Below are 23,233 nucleotides of genomic sequence, written 5' to 3' on the forward strand. Positions count from 1 at the left end.
AACAACCTATCTTTTTTTTTTTTAAAAAAGTTTATTTTTACATCATTTTGCACATTTTTTTTTTCATCTCAATTGTAATCCCCACGGGTTTCCCATCACCAAATCACCCCTGTGCCACCACCATAGTCCCGTGCATTTCCCTCCCTCCCCCACCCCCCCGTTTTTGATCCCATTCCCCACTCCACCCCCACAGAATGTCTCTGGTCTATGGTTGTTCATTATTTTTGTTATTTTCTCGCCTGGTCCATTATACTCCTGCTATGAGTGAAACCATCCAGTATTTTTCTTTCTCTTTCTGGCTTATCTCACTAAGCATGATCTTTTCCAGCTCCATCCAAGACAACCTATCTTTTTAATAACAATCCTCTACTGATCGGTTGACCTTCCTATTCCTTTTTTATTTTTCTTTTTAAATTTATTTTCATTTATGCATACAAAAACTGGGATGTAGACTAGAGGTGTGGGGTGAGAGGATTCACCAGAAACTGTGGGAAGAACAGCAGATCCACTGAAATACACTACTGAAGGGAGCAGGGATGAGACAGGAGAGCTCTGCTGCACCATGTGGCTTTGCCCCCTGGCTGGGGATTGAACTCGTGCCAGTGACTGGCAACAGTTTGATAGCACTGAAACTTTAACCCCTGCATCACCCAAGAGGTTCCTCCTTCCTGTTCCCAAATAAAATTTACATTGTCAAATAGCAGTGATTCACTTTAATTCATTTATAGACTATTAAACCTCAAGTAGGGTTTAAGTACTAGAAATACACCATGAGCAAGATAACAAGCTGGTTCTTACCCATGTGAATTTCAAAACACCTTTTGTACAATGCACAAAATCCACCCCCCTCTGGTACACTCCTTGGAGCCTTCTCATTGCCTTCTCTGTCCCTCTACCAAACACCCACACGGCTTAGAAGAACAAGGTCTGATTTGACACCACTAAAGTCTCCATTTCTACAATTTTCCCAATTAATATGCAGCATACAATTTTTGATAAACATGGGGCTGATAGAAGCCAGGATGTCCTGGTCCAGAAGTCCCAGCTGTTAAAGTTGTAAACTATTAGCATGTGGATGCTGTCTTAGGATTTCTAGGGCTCCCCACACCCCTACTCTAATCCTTTGCCCATCTATAACCCAGCACCCAAAGTTTTGACAATTGTAACCAGAGGCCTTCAGAACCCTGCTACTGACCAGACAGAATCCATTCTGACAGGGCCATACCTTGCCTTAGTGGTTGACTATTATTGCTTATACTGTATAGTTTTATTTCTGTTTAACAATATTATTATATGGAAAAACAGAGCTAGAGCTCTATTTTTGAATAATTTCCTTTTGTTTTTTTTGATTGTTTTATCAGCTCCATTAGCAAAAGTCACAGAACTTTTTCCCCAAGAATGTTCAGGAATTGAGAAAATAATTCCTCTTAAAAAAATTGTAATTCATAGACTGATGTTACTGATGTTTAAGCAAATATTATAAAAGAAGGGTACATGCTAGCTCATTATTTAAGATACGTGTTTAACACAAGATGGAACAGTATGTAACGGAAAGTCAGGTGGTAATATTTCAAAAAATAGCTAAATTACCTTGTCAACACAAAGCTTTCTAGGTTCATTTGGGGAAGCAACGTATTTCTACATACTAAAATATTTCTATGACAATAGCAATATGTGTTTATGATACTTTACAACCCCAAGCTCTTCCTGTTATGCCGTCCTAATAAATAGAAAACTGGAGCATGTCATTACAGAATTGAAAACTGGGGAAAGATGATTTAATGCATTATGAGCACACAGCATATTTTATTTCCTTCCACTTGGTCACAAAGTGAATGTGATAACTTGGCTCAATGTGAATAAAGGTTATTGTTAAATTATATGAAACAGGTAGCAAACAGGACAGGCAAGTTGAACAGCTGTAGGCCAAGAATTTCAGGAAAGAACCCCACAGCCCCTCATTCTCCACTGCATTTTACAACTCCATATTGCTGGGCATCACCATGGTAAGCTTCAGAGTTGCCTTATTGGAAATGTTTTTCTTTTTCTTTTTCTTTTTTTTTAACATTTATTTATTTATTCATACAGAACTGAGTGCAGGCCAGAGGTACAGAGGTGGTGAGGTGAGAGGCTTCACCAGAGACAGAGTGGGGAGCAGAACAGGCAGAATGATGAAGCACACTGCTGAGGGGAGCAGCGGGCAGGTCAGGTCTGCTGCACCATGTGGGTCACCTCTGGAGCTAGGGATCAAACTGGCACTGAAGCAGCTGCGGCTAGCTTGCAGTGCTGCGCTTTAACCTACTGCGACACCAGGAAGGGCCATTTGGAAATATTTAAGAACCAAACAGGTAACAAACTGCTGAGCTGCTGCACAGCACAGAGGGAAAAAGATAAGCAGGGAGCCCACCTTCTCAACGTGCCTTTTTCTTTATAAAGAGATATTTCTGTAGGTATAAGCATTTACATCTGTATCTTTAAAACACTCTCCTGAAACTTTAAATCTGTGCTGGTTTTGGAAATGTCTACACGATTTCAGTGACTTTTATGAGGTTCTATCTGTCTATGGAAACTGTTTCATAGCTCGAGTTCTGGTTTGAAGGCTGAGATCCTTCAAGGAAGACTAACCCCATTACAGGGCATATATGGAAGAGCTTTGAAAGAAGATCTATGAATAATTTCTCAACATAACACTCCATTTTTAGTGTGACTTTCCAGTTGATGGCTAAGTATATTTCTGAAATGCATAACTGATCTCTTTAAACACTAAAAATGTCAGCTCTAAAAGTGTCCTAAGATGGTTGTAAAGTCTAATCAATTTAACTCTAGTAAAAATGTTACCAAAAATAATTAAAATATATCAATTTTTATCTATTTCCATTAAAATTTTAGACAATGAACACTACCATGACTTCTTTGTAAATACTAAAAAATGGCTCAATATCCTTATTTTCATATCACCTAAAATTTCTTGGTTTTTTCATGTGAAAAACCATTTTTGAGGCAGGCTTCTCTAAAATGATGATGTAAGTATCAAATCCTGTTGGATATATGTGAAGTACTGAAATAGGGGTGAACTGAGATGAGTTATGTCAAATCACACGGTTCTCCCATTTTCCTGTTTCTTCTTCTTCTTCTTTTTTTTTTTTTTAAAGATTTATTTATCTATGCATACAAGAACTGGGTTACAGGCCAAAGGTGCGGAAGGGGAGAGAATTCACCATAGAGAGAGTTGGGAGCAGAACAGGCAGATTCACTGAAATACTCTTCTGAAGGGAGCAGTGGGCAAGACAGGAGAGGTCTGCTGCACCACATGTGTTAGATGCCTGGCCGAGGATCGAACTCCTGACCCATAGTGCTGTGCTTTAACTCCTTGCACCACCAGGGAGGGCCCTCTTCTTTTTTTAATGGACTTAAGGAACATCCTCACTCCCCCTAGCCTACCTCATACTGAAGCAGAGTAAAAATAACAGCTTTCCCATCACTTTTTTCGGCAGTCCCTAATCTTGACATATCATAAATTCTCAATAATGAGTTAATGCTGACTGACTAGGTGGATGGTATTGAGAAAGTGGTAGCACACACTTTTAGTTCTCCTAGCTCTTTGATCATTTCTTGAAGCATTTCTCTGTTTATATCATGAATACTAGAGCTATCAAAACTGTGCTCTCTGACCTTTTTTTTAACTTTCAGCTAAGAAAAAAGTTTTATCCATAGTTTTAGCGATGACCTCTATGCTGGTGGGCTCCAAATTTATGTGTTCAGCTCTGGCCTTTACCCTGAACACCAGGCACATAAATCTAACTGCCTCAGGGGATATCTCTGCTTGGATAGCTCTGCATGCTTTCATGACTAACTTGTACTCCTCATTTCCAAAATATCACTCATATCCACTTTAGGTAAATTAGGACATCACATTCTTTCTGTCCCAAGCTGTACCTCTTCACCCCCCAACCCCACATCCTACCCCCTCCACTATCTTTCTTCTTGTATTCTGTTTCACTTGAGAGCACACCCTTTCATGGTGCATACTGAAAGCCTTAAACTTGTATTTTTCCACTGCCTCAGCATACCCAAGTATGTTTCTCCATCCTTTCTAAATCTCCATCAAATCGATTCCAACTTAACCCTCTACTGCAGACCTCCCCTATCATTCATGTTATGAATTACGCAGTAGTTTCCTGCCCAACCCCACTCTGCTTTTCCCTATTCACCTGACCTGCAACCACCCCAAAGAGTTTTATAAATACAAATTAATCAAAGTATTCCTTGACTTAAGATCCTTTAATGGTTCTTCTAGTGAGTGGGGCAACCAGGTGCGGGGTGGGTGGGGGTAGGAGGGCTCTCAAATCTGCCAGTGACCAATGTATCTTCTCTTTGGCGTTCTCCTGTGGCCCTGGCTCTCTGCAGTCTCACAGCTTGTCCTGTCGCGGCGCCTTCTGTGGCTGCCCTGTCTCTGAATGGCACTGCCCTTCTATCCCTGACCTCGAGGCTCCGACGTGCACACTTGCACCTGCACACACACCCACACTTCACAGGTCCACAGCCAGGGACACATTCCTCGTGCCCATGCTCCCAAGAGCCTCTGATTCAGCACGATCAAGGCTGCAGGTGACAGCCACAGGGGCCAGTGGCATATAATGCCTGGTCCATTCACTTAAACTACAGTTCTCATAATAGCAACAGTGTAAACTCTGAACTCCTTAGCACTGTACAAAAAGTACCTCATGGTATTACTCAACCCCATATCCCAAGATCATTCTCTACCATTCACTGCTTTGGTGTTTCTATACATCAGAAACACCAAATCCCCTGGTACCTCCACTGCGTATGACTTTGCACTTGTTTCCTACATTGCTGATGAACTTCCATTAATCCTTTCACAGCCTGATGATGCAGTTTTTCTTCCGCAAGTCTTTCCTCATAGCCTATGAGACTGGGTCAATCTCCTTGATGCTCTTTCTGCTTCTTGTTCTGTGCATGTGACCATTGTAACATGTACCATATTCTTTTAATTACTTGTTCAGATGCCAGTCTCCTTATTTGATAATGTCTCCCTTAAGGCATGGGCTATATCTTTTTCATCTTTCAAGTCCCAAAGCCTAACAAACTATGCTAGAAAAGCAAGAAGAGAAAGTGAAGAAGATTGAAGTTTACCAGGAGGCATGCATTTGTATAGCTTATGTCAGCACTCTAGGGGCTGCATTAAAGAGGGTTGCTTAATATAGATGCCATGCATTCTATTCAATTAATGCAAGGGAATCCCAACTTCATAAATAGCAACATAGTCTTATGCAGAGCAGGCAGACTCCTTCTCATTTATTTCTTTAATTAAAATTCTTTGCTGTAGGCCTTTGGTGAATCTTAACAACAATAAAATATATCAAAATACTATATATGTGATTTCTTCCCATTCACCTAAAGAAAATTAATTAATGGGACAAAATAATTGGTAAATTTCTTTTTTATGGTATTACTTTATTGAAGGAAAATTTTATTTTTTATCTTAAGTAAACTTTTTGACCTGTTCTATCAGCTATTTTATTTATTTTTAAGATTGATTTATTTATACATATAGAATTGGGGTAAAGGTGTGGGGAATGAGAGGATTTACCAGAGACAGAGTGGGGAGCAGAATAGGCAGATTGACAAAGTACACTGCTGAGAGGAGCAGCAGGTGGGTCAGGAGAGGTCTGCAGCGTAGGCTACGTTGATCACCTCCAGGGCCAGGGATCAAACTCACACTGAAGTGGCTGCAACCAGCTTGCAATGCTGCATCTTAACCCATTGCGACACCAGGGAGGGCCTCAACTATTTTATTTCAATCCCTGGATAAAACATCACAAAGATCCCATTGCATTGTTAAGGCCCAATTTAGTTGATTACAAAGCCTGAATAGTTAATTACAAAGCCAACTTAGCACTTCTGCCCTTCCTCAGCTCAGAAGCCTGAAGTAGGGGAAGGTATGAGTTTGGTTGATTTCACTATTTCTTTATGTTCTCCTTACAGATTATCTTTTTAAAAAAGTTTATTGAAATAACATTGGTTTATAATATTGTTTTAATTGTACATCATTACAGATTATCATCTATATATTCTGCATCAGTGGTGAATTAAAAAAAAAAAAAGATTTGGTGTCTTGGTCCAGGACAGTAATACAGGAAGCTCCTAAATTCATTTCCTCCCACAGACACACCAAATCCACACCTACACAGGTGACAATTCCTGAGTGATTCCTATATGTCAGGAAAATAAGAAAAAACTTCGAAATGGTTGGGAAATTTGAGGCACACTTTTTCCACTAACCCCAACCCTGGTACAATGATATATACGATCAGTGGGAGCATCTTACTCCAGCTTCTCCCTGAAGGGTGAAAAATGAGTAGATAAAAAGAAAAAACTCTACTTTCTGTTAGACATCTCTCCTTCTCTGACAATGTTAAGGAGCTACTTCAGATACTGCAATCAGCAGAACAATAGTTTCTGTTTGTTGTGAAGAAGGCCTCTGGCAAGAAACAACAAAACACCTGGAAAACTCCACATACCATATCCACCATTGTCATGTTTACAAGTTGGTCAGAGAAAGAGTAGGAGATAAAGGGCTGACTATACTTTGTGTCTACAGGGGTATTATCTAGGTTACCAGATTCAAATAATCTTTGGTCCTTATAACTTCTTTAAATAGCTCTAAGTTGACTCTGTAAGGTTAAGGTATCACTCTGAAGTTATGAATAATCTTCTCCTGGACCATTAACCAAAAATTGGTTAAAACCAACCTCTTTAGTAACTGAGAATGTTAGAAATTCAACAAATGTAACTTTTTGCCTCGTTACAGAATGAACTATGTCTTCTGTGTAGGTGGCTTACATATAAACGTATAAAGTGAGACCAAACCTCTGAAGATGGTCATGGGTCTACATCTCCCATTTAGCACTGAATAACTTCTTTAACAAATGGCTATCAAACTTGAATTCACTTCACAATGCCTAGCCCTCCAAGTTTTAAGAACTCCTGAGACATAGGTCCTCCAAAATCGTAGCCTTGAAAGTCACTAGGGCTCGTGTTCATGAAGTGAGTAAGACCCTCAGACAAACAGCTCTTAACAGATTCACATGGATTTGGTGGCTTTTCCCCAGGCCTCAGCACACAGACAGTGGTAAGCAATGCCCTTCTCCCAGCCTTTCCCTAGAAGAGATCTTATTTGCCTATCCTAAGAGCTATAGTCCAAGGTTTAGACTTCTAATTTAAAACAAAAATACAGGCCAACAGTGTGCAATCTTCTCTGGAGATGTGAAAGACCAGCTGATACCATATTCCCTCTCTCCCTTAGCCACAGAAAGGGTTTGAACACAAGTCTGGTATCTGAGCTTTCCTCTTGCTGCCTTGAGACAATTTCCGAGCTTGGCTCTGGAGGTCAGTGGGGTTAGCTGGTCAGTTCAATGAAACTGTTGCAAACAAAGTTCTTTATTAGTGGCCCAGCCTGCCTCCAGCCAGGGCCCAGGCAAAAGTCACAGAAAGTCCAGCTCCCAGTCTTTCTCGCTAAAGGTATACTTGCATACTTTAAAGGTTACTTTCTGAGGGCCCATCTGGATTCTATTTATGCCTGAATTTAGGTGCTGACTCAGTTCACCCCCTTGGTGCCATGACAGATCTTGGCACACACTCCAATACAGGGACCCACTAAGGACAAAACAAAGAAAGTAGCTTCGACAATCATGAACGTTGAAGCAACCAAGAGCTAGAGCTGAGTTAATAAGATTCAGAGAATAGATGGGTGGTTGCCTGGAAGGGAATGAACTGAGGGTGAAGAATGCATGATGGGAGTCAGAAAGTACAAACATCTGCTATAAGCTAAATACGTCCTAGAGGTATACTCTATAGCATAGTGACCCCAGTTAACAATCTGTATCACATACTTTTAAATTGCTAAGAGAATAGCTCCTAAAAATTCTCATCACAAAAGAGAAGCGTAACTGTGAGGTGATGAATGTTAGCTAAACTTAACTGTGGTAATCATGTCAAATCATCATGTTGTACTCCATAAACTAATCCCTTGCTATGTGTCAGTGTATCTAAAAAACAAATCTTTCTTGATTTTGTACAAATTAGTCACTTACAGTAGACCCAGTCTAGCAAAGGCAAAAGTGTCCTTTAAGACTGAAAAACAAGGCTTGGAAAAATTCAGTTGCTAAAATTTCCCTGTTGTCTACCTAACCAAAGCTCCATGATTATTCTAAGTGTAAGGAAAAGCTGCTGATGCAGGGGCAGAGTCACTGGAATGCTTATTGTTTCTGCATTCTTTCCTAAAGGATAGTGTTTCTAGTGACACCATAAGGATCTGTAAAGCAAATTCACTACTCTAGTACAGAGCTGATTTAAAAAAAAGTATTTATTTTGCATTCAAGATCTGGGGACAGGCCAGATGTGGTTGGGGGGAGGGTGAGAGGATTCACCAGAGATAGAGTGGGGAGCAGAACAGGCAGATGTACTGAAATGCACTGCTGAGGGGAGCAGCGGGAAAGACAGAAGAGGTCTGCTGTGCCATGTGGGTCACCTCCCTGGCCAGGGAGCAAACTCAGGCCTTGGCAGTGACAGTGCTGAGACTTAACCCGTAGGCCACCAGGAAGGCCCCCAGAGTTCATTTTCAAGTAAACTGTAACTTCTTTAGAATTATATGATCTTGAATCCTCTTGCTGAAATCCATGGAATTGAAAGTATGTATCACGGCTTTGCCACAGAGTAGGGACAAGCATGTGGCTAACATGAAGACCCAGACCATGTTCATATGTTCACTGCCAAATTGCTGACATGATGATGCTTGATCGTTAGTTGAGATGGCCTGGCCTAAAGTTACAGTACAGTATGAAACTCAGAACAAGAGATATGGGCTTGGAAACAAGGTCCTATTTCCTGTTACGTGTCCTATATTCCCTATTGTTAGATTACTCTTCAGTTAGTTTTTTCAGAGCCTCATTTTCATCATCTATTAAATGGGAGTAAATGTAAATTAATATTTATTTCTTAATAAAATTCTTGATTGCAAATAATTGATAAACTATAACATGATATGTATAGGTGTGCGTGTGTGTGCATACATAACTGGAAAAATCTTTATCAAAGCATTTAAAATCATCTCAAGGTAAAAGTCACATAAAATAAAGGATACTTAGTTAAATTTAATTTTAGATAAACAAAGAATATTTTAGACTTATCTCAAGCAACATTTGTGATTTATTTAAGCTAAAAAATACATTTTTAATTTGTTTGAATGTTTTCATTTCCCAGTGATGTATTTTTACTACTTTTTTCAGTTTGGGTAACCTTGTAATTGATGTTTTTGTTTTCTTTTTACTTATCTTCATTTGTAAAAGGTTTCTATAATATATATAATACATGCAATGAAAAGAAAGAAAAATTGGGATTTTTAAAAATTGCTTTAGTTAGATGGAAGCATACCAACAATAAAGTGAAACACTTATCCATCTTTGATTAGATTATTTTAACCATAGTCCAAGGACCAGGAGCATCAGTCTCATCTGGGAGCTTGTTATTAAAGCAGAGACAGACCCAAGCCCAGACTAGTAAATATGAATTCACATTCTATAAGGTTTCCAGGAGGTTCCTATATGAAGCTCTCTTCTAGAGAAAATTCAACTAAAAGCTTAGTCTTCAAAATAACTGACTTTCGGGCCCTCCCTGGTGGCACAGTAGGTTAGAGCACAGCATTAAGAAGCTAAAGCCACTTCACCATGAGTTCAATCCCCGCCCCAGAAGTGACCCACATGGCACGGCAGACCTCTCCTGACCAGCCCACTGCTCCCCTCAGCAGTGTTTTTCATCAGTCGACCTGTTCTGCTCCCCACTCTGTCTCTTGTGTATCTTCTCAACACCCCTGCACCTCTGGCCTGTACCCTAGTTCTGTATGCATAAATAAATAAATCTTAAAAAAAAATTACAATGAGAATGTCACCCCTGGAGCCATGCAAAGCAACTGTGCCCCGGGGAATCACATTTATACTCACCTCAACTCAGATCAAGGAATATCCCAGGGGAGGAAATGGGTGAAAAGGTGAGGAAGGCTTCTTGATGTTTGTTTGTACGCTATGGACTATCTATTAAGTAGTAAGTTGGTTTGTGTAAGGGGACAAATGGGTATTTCTTGAGTTTTGTCTTTTTATTTATTTTAAACTTGACTCTGTCAATACTAGTGAATGATAAAACAATTTGGACCAATTTTGGATAAAAATTAGTAAAATCTTTCTTTTTGCTCACCCCAAATATTACTATCTAGCAAACATGCACAATTTTGGCTGACTCCTGAAAATACCTCCAAATTATCTTTTGCATTAGTTAATAGATCCCCTTTTGCCCCAATAATTCCATCACACTCTGGAGACATACAGGTCATGTGCAAAAGAAGCATACTGCCAAAGCTCCTTCTTTGACATTCTCAGATTTAATCTTGAGAAGGAGCCAAATACACAGGCCAGGCACATGCAGGCAGCACTTACCAGAGCACTTTGCTGCAGAACCCACCTCGGCGCACCTGTTCTTCTCCCCTTTACCCTGCTCCCCACACCGTGGCACCCTGGCCAAGTATACATCAGGGGCTTATGTTGTTATTCATTTATTTCTTTATTACCTGTTTCTATCACTAGAATATAAATGCCACAGAAGCAGGAATTTCATCTAACTCATGAGCACACCTCCAGTGCCTAGATTACACCTGATACCCAGAATACACTCACTACATAGATATGGAAGAAATGAATAAACGCAGACAACTAATAAACTATGTTCTGTTTGGTCACTTTTTGTTATTTTTATATTTCTTTATCCTGCAATCATAGGCTTTGATTTTTGTCTATTTGGAGTGTTTTTGCTTTAACTTCTACTCAATAATTCTTGGGTTTATCTTGCAGCTCAGAGTAGAAACTTTTATGATAACTTCAGACTCAAAGTAAATTGCTTCTTCCTGCAAAGCATCTGCCTCCTGCTTTCATTAGCTGTAGTAATATTCTAATCACTCCACACTGCAGTCTTAGAGAAAGGTAAGAGAGTTCCAGAAAAATAGTTGTTTTTCTCTTCTGAAGAGAAAACCACTTGAAATCAAAGGTGCTATAAAATACTCTCAATGACAGGCACACACACACACACACACAACACACACACACACAGGCACGCATACACGAGAAACTTCATTTTTTTAAATGTTCTGCAAAAAGGCAAGGGTATATCTGGAAGTGCTGAGGACAGCCCATGCAATCTCACAGGACTCCCAGGCCTGATTTTATAAATAACACTTAGGCAGAATTGAAAAAGGAACAGATTGTGTGATGGCAGGAAGGTTCCCAGAGATATGGGATGAGTGACAGAAAATACATCAATCAACAACTTAATGTGCAGGTAAGGTTGGAAACAATTGTTGGTTACACTCAGTTTCCCAACGGAATCTCAGGCAACTCAATTAACCTCTTTCTGCCACATTCTCGTCACTTATAAATCGAGTACAGCAATCTACCAAGTAGACACTGCACAGGGATTTGGTAATAAATGTGAATAGACAGCTATATGTGGGGTACCTAACAATGTTAAGCTAGCAAGCTTAAAATCATGGGGCTACAAATGAATCTGGGAGTTAATCTAGTTCTTTTCACATGAGACCACAATTAAGCCATTGCAGGGGAATTATATTCTAAGCCTTCCTAAGAGGTGTCTGTAGTAAGGAATTTCCAGATAACTCCCTTTTGTCAAGAATACTTTCTTAAATATAAAGCATGCAATCTTGCAGAGACAGTGTGTTGTTTCTGTCCACTCAGAGATGGTGATGCTATCCTGTCTAAGAGCATGAACATTACAGCCAGTTGATTATTTTCCTGCTCATCTCTACTCTGTGATGGCCACATGACCTTGAGCAGATTACAGCCTAACTTTTCTCAAGTCCCGGCTTCTTCTCCCCTAACATAGCTGTTTTAGCTTTTCCAAGTGTTGTCCCATATGGTTGCTGTCAAAATTGGGTGAAAAAAAAACAAGTAAGTTACCTCTCCTAATGCCCGCTCAATAACAGAAATTTTTGGCTATGTGTCCCAGTCACTCTAATTGTTATTTACAATTCTAATTTTTTTTAAATAATGTAATAGTTTATTTTTACATCATTTTGTACATTTTTTTTTATCTCCATTGTAATCCCTGTGGGTTTTCCATCACTGAGTCACCTATGTGCCATCACCATAGTCCTGTGCACTTCCCTCCCCACCCCTCCCCCATTTTTGATCCCATTCCCCATTCTACTCCACAAAATGTCTCTGGTATACAGCTGTTCATTATTCTTATTATTTTCTCGTCTGGTCCATTATACTCCTGCTATGAGCGAAACCATCCGGCATTTTTCTTTTTCTTTCTGGCTTATCTCACTAAGCATGATCTTTTCCAGATCCATCCATGTTGCTGCAAAAGACATGTGTTTCTTTTTTTTGGTTGCTGAGTAATATTCCAATGTATACTTGTACCACATCTTTTTAGTCCAGTACAATTCTAGTTTTTAAAAAATTTACCATCTTTCCTTTGTTTTTCTGTTCCCACTCCAAAATTCTTAATTTCCTTTCAATATAGTATTCAAAACTGTGGGGAGAACCTAACTACACTGAGGGGCCAGGGAAGTTTTCTCCTGAGGTTGCTGCTGAGCAGGTAAGGCAGAGTTGACAGCCACCATGCAAACCTGCTCCAGGTTACTAAAGCTCGTGAGTTTCAGCCTGGCACTATAAAAGCCACAGTCTCAGAGTACCTCTCTCTGTTTTTTTTTGAAAGGTCAGAGTTCCTGAAGGTTTAATACCCCTGTGGTTTTCTCTAATATCTCTGATCACACAGTCCACAGCTGTGTAAAAGTATGCAGACTGGTTTCAAAGATTCCAACAAGTCAAAAATCATTTCTATAACAACACGTTTTTCTAAAAAAAAAAAAAAGAGAAAAATTTCTGTTGGCTCTTTGTATTTTCTCCTTGTACTTTCCTTATATCCAGCAGGGGGCTAAGACCTGTAATTATTTTCTTCAAGGGATTTGGGCTTGCCAAGGAAACCTGTTTGGTAAAACCACTGAAAAGATTTGAAAAAGTTAGAAAGGAAAAGACACTTTTCACCACCCACCTTCCCACCAAGAGTCTTGGGGTCTCACAAAGGATATGCGCCAACTTCCAGGGACAGAATTCAGGAGGTAGTCAGACCACTGGGTGGAAGACTGATATGTTTTACTAAGCCAGTAGGAATCTTAAGAATAGCAAAGATTCCCATATTTCACAAGGGCTTACAGAAATAGAGCCACAGAGTTTAATCAATGCCCATAAAGGAAGAAACCAGGATATGCATCTGGAGAATAATGACTTTCCCCTAACTTCTGGGCACCTTCTGTCAATCCCCAGAGCCATCTGACATTCCAGGGAAGGGAGGTTACCCCTATATTACTCCTAAATGCCTAGATACATGGACTGTGATTTATACCAGCTGATAATGGAGACTTTACAATCTACCAAGTACCTTACATCCCTAACCTCTTTTGCACCCCGTAAAAAGCCTATGTGAATGATAATTACCCTCTTCTAAAGCTGTAAATACGAAGGCTCAGAGAGCTTACGTGTCTGGTCTGGGATCTCTATATTGCAATTCTGCACACTTCCCACTGGGCCATAGGCCTCACCAGGTACAAAATCTTTAACATACCTTTGAAATGCAGCATTTCTGGTGTGGATGGATTCTACAGCAAACTCAGAGTACTTTAATAAGTAGGCTTGTAGGTTACAAAACTAAATCTACAAAATGCTTACAGTTCTATTGTAAAAATTAACACTTTAACTCCGCTTATGAAAAAAGACTCAGAGAGATGATGACAAAATGGTAACGGTAATTTCATTTAGGTGGTGGGAAAGTTACCTTTCTGCTTTTCCTACATTCAAAATTTTTTTTAATAAAAATGTCATACTTACAATTAATTACAAAAAATAAGAGTAATAATTTTTTTTCAGATAGTTGAAGAATTTAGCCAACACCAAGGCAGTTTTGTAGTAGCATTAAAGAGGTGCCATCCTTATCTTCCAGAATCCAAAAGAAACTCACATGTATATGGTTAAGAAATCATTATTGAGGGTGGCATCAATTCTGTTGATAAATGGCACACCAATGCAAGAATCACATCTAAATTTTCAGATTTTATCCTGAAGAGACTAATTATTACTCAGAGTAGCAAATTAATAGAAATAATAATAAGTGGGGTTTTACTATGAGCTCTGGGTTTTTCTTAGCTACTCTGAAAGGATTCTTGGAACTTCTAACAAGATAACTTTTGGAACAGTGAAGCAAAAGGAATTAGTTCTGCAGTTCATTTGTTACTCACAATGCCAGGGAGGACATCTGTAGGGCCATTCTTTTGTACACTGGTCCTCTGTCTTACAAGCAAACATCCTGCTTTGTTTCACCTCACAGGATCTCCCAAATGCTAAGTCGGGAAGTCAAATCATGTTTACTCACCTTCACACCGTCCAGTATTCTCCAAGTAAAATTGGGCTCTACACTGGGATAGACACTCGCCAGAGGGAGGTGTCTTAACTTGTAGTCCTTCCTCTGGTTTCTTACACTGGGTGCAGTGAGAAGGTGCTTCACCCACACAGGTCAGGCAAGAGGGATGACAAGCTGCCAGTGGGAATAAAGAGAAAGAAGAAAAACATTCCAAGGATCACATATATGCCACAAAAAAAGGAGTCCAGCATAAATCAAAACGACTTTGAAAAGTCCACCACATGCATCCATTTAAAATCTTTTTCTCTAATGTTCCGTACAAAGCACAGGATGATAATATGTGAGAGGCAAAATACAGAAATGTTAACTTGTCCCCTTTTCTAGGTCTTCTAAGGGTTCTCAAGCTAGATCATGAAAAAATTAAATAAAACCAAAAGACCACTGGCTTGGTTCTAGAGAGAAACATATTCACTGAATGACAATTTAACATCATGTCCTTCCATTTTCATAGGAGATTTTAGGAAGTACTCTTACACACAATTATTGTATTTTTTGTAAAGATGTGTTACTGTGCAGTATGCCAACTACAAGGGGTCCAGGAAGTTAATTCCTTTCAGAATTTATGTGAAGAAAGGTTGCTTTGCTACACAGAGAACTATTGAACAACAACAAGAATTTGACAGTCCATCATAGTTAATAGTTTTCTCTGGACCCTGGTAAAGTCAGAGCCAGGGCCCTCCCTGGTGATGCAGTGGGTTAAAGCACAGCACTGAGAAGCTAAAGCCACTTCAGCATGAGTTCAATCCCCTCCCCAGAGGTGATCCACATGGCTCAGCAGACCTCTCCTGACCCACATGCTGCTCCTCTAAGTGCTGTCCTTCATCAGTCAGCCTGTTCTGCTTTTCTATGCTGTCTCTGGTGAATCCTTTCACTGCCCCTGCACCTCTGGCCTGTACCCCAGCTCTGTATGCATAAATAAATAAATTTGAAGAAAAAAATCAGAGCCAAATGGATCACTCAAATTACCTCATGTGCCTACTTTGATCCAAATAACTCTCTTATTCTTCAGCATATATTTTATTTCACAATATTTATTGCAATTGCCCTTCTATGAATGCCTTTTTCTTGTTAACTATTCTAAATTTTTTTTTGCCAAGGTATCTAATGTATAAATAAATGTAAATTAATTTCACTTAATTGAACTGTTTCCTCCCAATGTTCTCATTTCCAAAGGCTCAAATGGCACTGCCCTCCCAAGGAGCCCAAAGCCCTTTTGGCAAACAGTTATTTAAGATTTTCCATTTTACTTAGCCCAGAGGCATTGTTGGTGACTCTCAGTTTACTCAGCAGGGTCATTAACAAACAGAAGTCCTACAGGGAACAACAAAATGAAGACAAAGAAAAACATTAACAATTCTAGGAAAAAAAGAAAATGAGAGTTTGATTTTGTTTTAATGTCAGATCATGGAAATGACTAGAAAGACCAGAAAAAATCATGTACTTCTAAGTGCCTTCACTTAGAAGAGATTTTTCATTTCTGTGGTAACCTTCACAGATATGTTTATTTTAAGCATTTTAAAAAAGATTTTTATTTACTTATGCATAAAGAACCAGGGTACAGACTAGAGGTTCAGGGGCAGTGAGAGGATTCACCAGAGACAGAGTGGGGAGCTGAACAAGCCAATGGATGGAGTACACTGCTGAGGGAAGCAGCAGGTGAGACAGGAGAGGTCGCCACGCCATGTGGATCACCACCAGGGCAGGGATCGAACTAGTGCTGAAGTGCTTTAGCTTCTTAGTGCTGTGCTTTAACCCTCTGCGCCACCAGAGAGGGCCCCACAGATATGTTTTAATGAAATAAAATGCCCAGCTAAAACAGACACACTAGAGGAAAAATTTCACAAAAGTAATTTGGGAAAGTCTATCTAGAATGACCACAACACTGTTAATACCTCTGCAGACACCCTGGTCAGGGTAGAAGTTCTCTCCACAGCTGGACAGACAGTGGCCTTGGTGCAGAGCCTGGGGATGGAGGCAGGCTGTACAGTGAGAGGCCGTGGGTCCAGAGCAGCTGGCACATGAGTTATGACAAACTGAGGGGACAGTGAGAAGGAAACACAATGGGATTAAGGTGACCATACAACACACTTCCTGTAGAGGCTCCTGATGGGAAGAAGCCTTCCCTGAAAAGCCCTCTCATCCCCCATCAAACTGTCAGCCACACCAAGGAAAGAAGTTTAGACATGGTTATATATCCGGAACTGGCAACAATGCCCTTTACCCATCTGTTACCTGTGCTCTACCTACTACCTACAACTCCCTTCATGTATTGTCTATATTGTGTCTTCCTTGTCCTCATTGCCACTTTTAACCATTATAGTAATATTAAGAGGGAGGCATTAGTCACACTTTACAGATGAAGAAAGTGAGGTCTTAAGAAATCAAAGTATTTACTGAAGTTGACAGAGGTAATTAATAGCAGGGCTGGGACTGACTGAGGTCTGTCTGAACCCCAAACTCACACTATCCAAAAAAGGGGAAAGTAAGAAGTTCATGGGTCTAAGAGTTGAGGGCTCTGGAACTTAAATTGCCTGTGTAGAAATTTATTGATGCATTTGGAAAATTTGGGTCTCTGTAGACCTAGTTTCCTTGACATATGCTCAGTTATAAGTTGGACTAGATCATTTAAGATCTCTCCATGCTAAGATTCTAAGTATTATATTCAATAGCTTGACCAGTATGTATGACACTGCAAGGCATGAATCTTCCCTTGTTTGGCCTCAGAGGGTAGCAGTGGGACATTCTCAGATCTAACAGACAATGATACCATCTGGCCTATCCTTAGGGCAGGAGTAAGATATGAAAATAAGGCCTCAGAGGACAATGATTAGGAGCTGGGAAAGAGCGTGGAGGTAAGATGAGACCTTGGAGGCAGAATGCTGAGGAAAGCAGTTGAATGTTGGGTGAATGAAGAGTTTGGCAGACAAAGAAAAGACTTAAAAGAAGAGGTTGTGGGGCAGGTCAAAATAGCCGGCCACTGATATGTCTCTGTCTACCATGGAAGGAAATGAGACTGTGTGTGCATATTTCAGAAAGGAGGTGCAATCAACGTATCCCAGGCAATAGAAAGTTCCCAGAGTTGCCTATAAGGACAGACAAAAACCAAAGATACATTAACATGAGTAGAACCTTATAAAGCTTCAAATGGTAATGTTTTGTAACTTAGGTTATACATGTCTGGAGCAAACAATACATCCATAGCACATAAAACCAAATTTTCAAAAGATAGACTTCAAATTTAAAAGTCATCAAACTTGGTTTACTGTATTTTTGTGATGTGTTAGAGTTGCCAAAACACCATTTATAAAACCCACTTAAGAGATGATTCTGTCATACCAACAACCTACATTAGTCATGGTTACAAGCTTATAAGGACTGAATGTCGATCTTAAAAACCTACATTTCCAAAAGATGTCTATTGATGATTAACACACATCTTTTATTTATATTAATCACACTAGTCCTTCGCCTCTACCCAATCTCCCACTTCCAAACTATCCATAGATTCTACAGAAAAAGTTTCCCTTTCATTTGACCTTTTCCCATTTCACATACTAATTCCTAAATGACTGAGGACACTTAGTCAAACATGTGGTAAATACTTTGTCATGATGATGATGATTTATGACTTACCTTTGCATCTGCCAGTGGCATCAGCATAGTACCCACCAGGGCATTCAGCAATACATTCCCCATCATGCAACACCATCTTCTCAACACAGGTAAGACACCTGGCACTCTTGGGACCACAATTTTTACATGATTGGTCACAAGCTAAAAGAAAGGAAACCCCACAAAAGAAAGTCAGTTGTGAACAAAAGGAATAGAGAATCTATTCTTTCCAATGTTGATAGTGGTAGGAACATAGTAATCTTATTTTCTCCGACTGCTCAGCTGGGTTCTGTTTCCTTGAGTACATTTCAGAGGACTATGCACTTCCTGTTTTCACAGTTGATGGAAAGCCAAAGAATTTTTCATTGAGCTAGTATAAAAGTACTTTGGGCACACCCACGTGTATTCAATTAACATGAAATTCAAAGACAAAATAGCCTTGAAGGTAAGGTTGCCAGATTTAGCAAATTTAAAAAGAAAAATCAAATACCCAGTTAATCTGAATTTCAAATAAATAATGAATACTTTTTCAGTTTAAGTTTGTCTCAAATATCTCATTTTATATTTTATATTTTACACTCCTAGTCACAGAGAGAATTCAGGAACACCAAGTTCAACTAAGTAAGGTCATCCTATAAAAATTATTTTAAGATTGTTGAACTTTACACAGTCTACTTGTTCACTTACTTTGTCATTTAGTCCCCAAAACATATCTTAAACCCTGTGTCAGCTACTGTGCCAGGTGGTAAACACATGAAAACAAAGTCATCTTAATCCTTTAAGGGGTTTATTAATTTAATAGAGGGAGAAATGCACACACAAGCCCACAAATATTAAATATGTCATTTAGGCAAGTCTATAAGTCACAATGGAAAGTCCAAAAATGTACATAGCACAAGTGATATGAGAGGCTGGAGAGGATTCACAGAAGCATGAATCAACCCTTAAGCACTGTCTTGGGAAGGGAGTCACAGACTGATGAGAAGGCCTCCCAGCTAAGTAACAAGGCACCTACAACTTACAGGTTCAAAAAGCTCCAGCCATCCAGTGAAATTTCACTTCTATTCATCTGGAGAAATAGGAAGGACCAAATTATGAAAACATGAATGACAGAGTCTGTAGGTTCTCATGTGTGAAAGGACAAGGAGATTCTGAAAAGTCTTAAATACAATATAATCAAGTCCATGACTGGGTACAAGATCCCTTAAAATGGTAGTTTGGAAGGCTGGGGAAAGAGAGTTGAGGGCCTAGTTGGAAAACTGGCAAAAGTCACAGGTCAGAATGATTAGGGGTTGAATTCAGGCAGTGGATGACTTGAAAGTTTTGTAGGTGAAAGTGTCTCAGATTTCAAGGGTCTAGCTTGGGGTGTGAGTGATGGGATTCACAGAATACAAGAAGGAGAAGAGCTGTGGAGATTGTGATGGACTCAGTGTGGGATACATACAGTTCAGCAGAGCCTGATTTATAGTTCTAGAGCTCAGGGCAAAGGCCTGTCTGGCCATTCACCAGAAAACCATTCCAAAACTGATAATACCAAATGTTGGTAAGAATATGGAGATGAAAGAACCCTTGTGTTTGGAAGTGTCAATGTTTGTCAACAATCAAAGAATATGCAAAGTCAAGAAACCAACAATTCTGCTCCTGGGTTACTGATCTCAAGGAACCACACATTCAGGCTCATAGACCAAATACATTCAAGGCTGTTGTTTGCTAGTGTTTTCTAGTGATGCCATGTGGATGGGTGGAATCAAAGAAGTCTGTCACTATGAAAGCTGATGTAGTATGATAAATGCAGACCAGGGAGCACCATGAAGCAGCAAGAGCAATGAGTAGATGATAGGGCAACACAGAATATTGCTGGTTGAAAAAAGGAGAGAACGTGAACTCTATAACATAATATCTTCAAGAAAATTATATGTTTCTGCCTAGATATACTATATACTCAAAACAACAACATACAATTTACATAGACCCTGAACAAACCCCAAAGATACAAAATTAAAATATTCTACTTCTGTATATTTATTTAAATAAAATGAAAACACAAACTTGAAAAAATATGTGTTCACTGAAGCATGATTTTCAATAGCCAAGAAAAGGAAGCATCCTAAATAATCATCATCCTAAATAATCATCAGTAGATGAATACTGGAATATTGTTTGGTCATGAAAAATAATGAAATTTTGCCACATGTGGAAACATGGATGGATATTAAAGATATTATTAAAGCATAATATATTATTAAAGCATAATAACATATTATGCTTTAATATCTTTAATAAATAAATAAATCACCCAGATAAAGACAAATACTATATGATCCTGCTCTTGGCATTATCTTAAAAAATATTAAACTCGTTGATACAGAAGAACAAGTTGGTGGTGGTCAGAGGTGGGTAGTAGAAACAGATAAACAGGGTCAAAAGGCACAAAATTCCATCTATGTAATAAATAAATTAAATGTGGTAATTATAGTTAGCAATACTGTACTGTATACTGAAAGTTGCTAAGACAGTGAGATCTTAAGAGCTCTTAGAGGAAAAAAAAAATGTCTTGTAAGTATGGTGATGGATGTTAACTAGACTTATGTTGATTATTTTGCATACAACTATTAAAGCATTATGTTGCACATCTGAAAGTAATATGTTACCTGTCAACTATATTTCAATATAAAAAGTAAAGGTGAGGAAGGGTAATTAGGTTAAAAGGAAGAAAGAAAAGAGAGAGAAAAGAAGAAAGGAAGAATAGAAAGACAGGTTAACAGAACTCACTTTGATTTATTATGTTAGCTAGGGTCAGGAAAAAAACTCTGCATAATAGCATGAGTATTTAAGACTAAAGAATGAGGAGGTTTTGTCCTTTGAATTTCTCCACCCTTTATTTCTAATATTTGTAAAATGCAAAGCACGTACCACAGAAGAACTTGATTGCTGTAAATTCTTTCAGTCAGGACATACCACAGTTTATAACAGGTTATGCTGGATTTTTCTCAGCAATTGACTTTGAGATTTCTACAGATATAGGCTGTTTGGTTAATAAATTATTAAACCCACACAAATCAGTCTTTATCTTGAACAATTCACTGATCTGAATTGAAAATAAGTCAGCATTATCAGCATCAGACGTCTTAATTAACATTCTGATACCAATCAGTGACTTGGTTCACTGTTGTTTTAGAAAATATTTATACAGACATCTGTGAAGGCATTTGACACAGACTGAAAAGAAATTTAACAATTTTATGAAAATGCAAACTCCAATCATGTCAATCAGGCCAGTAGCATTACAAAATCTTGCACCATGTGAAGAACATGGCAGGCATTTAGTAATTAGTGGTTGATCAATTGATGGCTGGCTGATTGCCAGCAATGGTCTTTCCTCTCTTAGAGGTTTTCTTTCTGATGCTCTGTTTTAGGATGTGTACAGCTGGCATTTCAAATGTGTGCTCTCTACCAAAGTCACCTATAGTCCTATTTGCTTATTTGTGCTTTTGTTTCTGTGCTACTGGAGTTGGGTCCCCAAAGGCAATGGTGAAGCCAGTGTCATGGAGTATTATTGCCAGTTTTTTTCTATGTATTTTATGGCTGTCATTTTTTATTCTCCCAGTATGCATAGGCCCCTAACATTCTTCATTCCATCTCTCAGCCCAAGTAGAGACTCAGCTTTCACCACCTCCATGCTCACACTGACCCTTCTTCCTTCTAAATAAGTAAGTCAACATTTAACATTCTTGATAGATTCTTGAAAGCTGTATATGTATACACACACACACATATATATGTATGTGTGTCTATATATACACACACACCAAAAGCAAGTCTCAAATGATGTAATTTCATTTGACATTAGGAGAGTTTGTATTTTTTTTCTCTTTAATATTATAATAATTAAAGATTTGAATGTAAAACCTGAAAACATAAAATACATAGAAAAAAACAGGCAATAATACTCCATGACACTGGCTTCACCACTGCCTTTGCGGGACTCAACTCCAGTAGCACAGGAAACAAAAGCACAAATAAGAAAATAGGACTATATAAAACTAAAAATATCATATAAAGCGCAAAAAAAAGAAAAAAACCTAACATTAAAATGAAAAGAAGTCTTAAGGAATGAGGAAAATGTTCATGCACCATGTATCTGACAAGGGATACAAAGAACTCATGACTCAACAATAAATACATAACTCAAAAAAAAAAAATGGACTGAAAGGCTAAATATACACTGTCCAAAAGAGGTATACAGATGGCCAACAGGCACACAAGAAAATGCTCATCATCACTTATCATCAAGGAAATGCATATTAAAACCACAATCAGTCACCATCTCATACATGTAAGGATGGCCCACATCAAAAATACCAGAAATAGCAAGTGTTGGGAAGGGGATGGAAAAAAGAAGCCCTTCTTACATTATTGGTGGATATGTGGACTGATTCAGCCTCTTGGGAAACAGTATGGAGGTTTCTAAAAATATTAAAAATAGATCTACCATGCAATCTGGCAATGCCACACCTGGATATATACCCAAAGAATGCAAAAACATGCATCGGAAGGGACAGAAGCACTCCTATGTTGGCTGCAGTACTGCTTACAAAAACCAAGACATGAAAACAATCTAAGTGTCCAAGGACAGCTGAATGGATTAGGAAGATGGTCTATACATATCGCATGGAATACTACTCAGCTATTTAAAAAAAAGTGAACTCTTGCCATTTTGTAACAACATGAGTGAAACTGGAGGGGACTGAGGATTGTGCTAAGAAAAATAAGTCAGAAGAAGACAGACAAATAATGGATGGTTTCACTTGTATATGAAATACAGAGAAACAAAACAAAAGGTCACACAAAGCCAAACCAAAACAAATCCTAGATGCTTGACTGTGGCACAAGACTACCAGAGGACAGGGAAGCAGGAGAGGAACAGGGGGAGGGGCACAGTGACTTGTGGAGGAGGACTGTGGGTGCCATGGCGGTGTGTGGGATGTGGTAACATACTGCCCTACACCTCTAATCACATACAATATTGTAAACTAATGCTCTCTGTAGAAGAAAAAGG

At 38.9% G+C, this 23,233-nt stretch overlaps 1 protein-coding gene across 1 annotated transcript in view; it reads right to left on the reverse strand.

The window, feature by feature from the left end:
* Window positions 1-23,233, reverse strand: part of FRAS1 (Fraser extracellular matrix complex subunit 1) — a 412,381-nt gene that overhangs the window by 174,459 nt on the left and 214,689 nt on the right. Inside the window, exons 16-18 of the mRNA XM_004681192.2 lie at window positions 18,196-18,336; window positions 16,455-16,595; window positions 14,515-14,676 (exon numbers count right to left, since the gene is read on the reverse strand). Coding sequence (XP_004681249.1) covers window positions 14,515-14,676; window positions 16,455-16,595; window positions 18,196-18,336 — 444 coding nt within the window. The remainder of the gene's footprint in view (window positions 1-14,514; window positions 14,677-16,454; window positions 16,596-18,195; window positions 18,337-23,233) is intronic.

Source organism: Condylura cristata, unplaced genomic scaffold, assembly GCF_000260355.1.
Source record: "Condylura cristata isolate star-nosed mole 26May11 unplaced genomic scaffold, ConCri1.0 scaffold00012, whole genome shotgun sequence".
Classification (NCBI taxonomy): domain Eukaryota; kingdom Metazoa; phylum Chordata; class Mammalia; order Eulipotyphla; family Talpidae; genus Condylura; species Condylura cristata.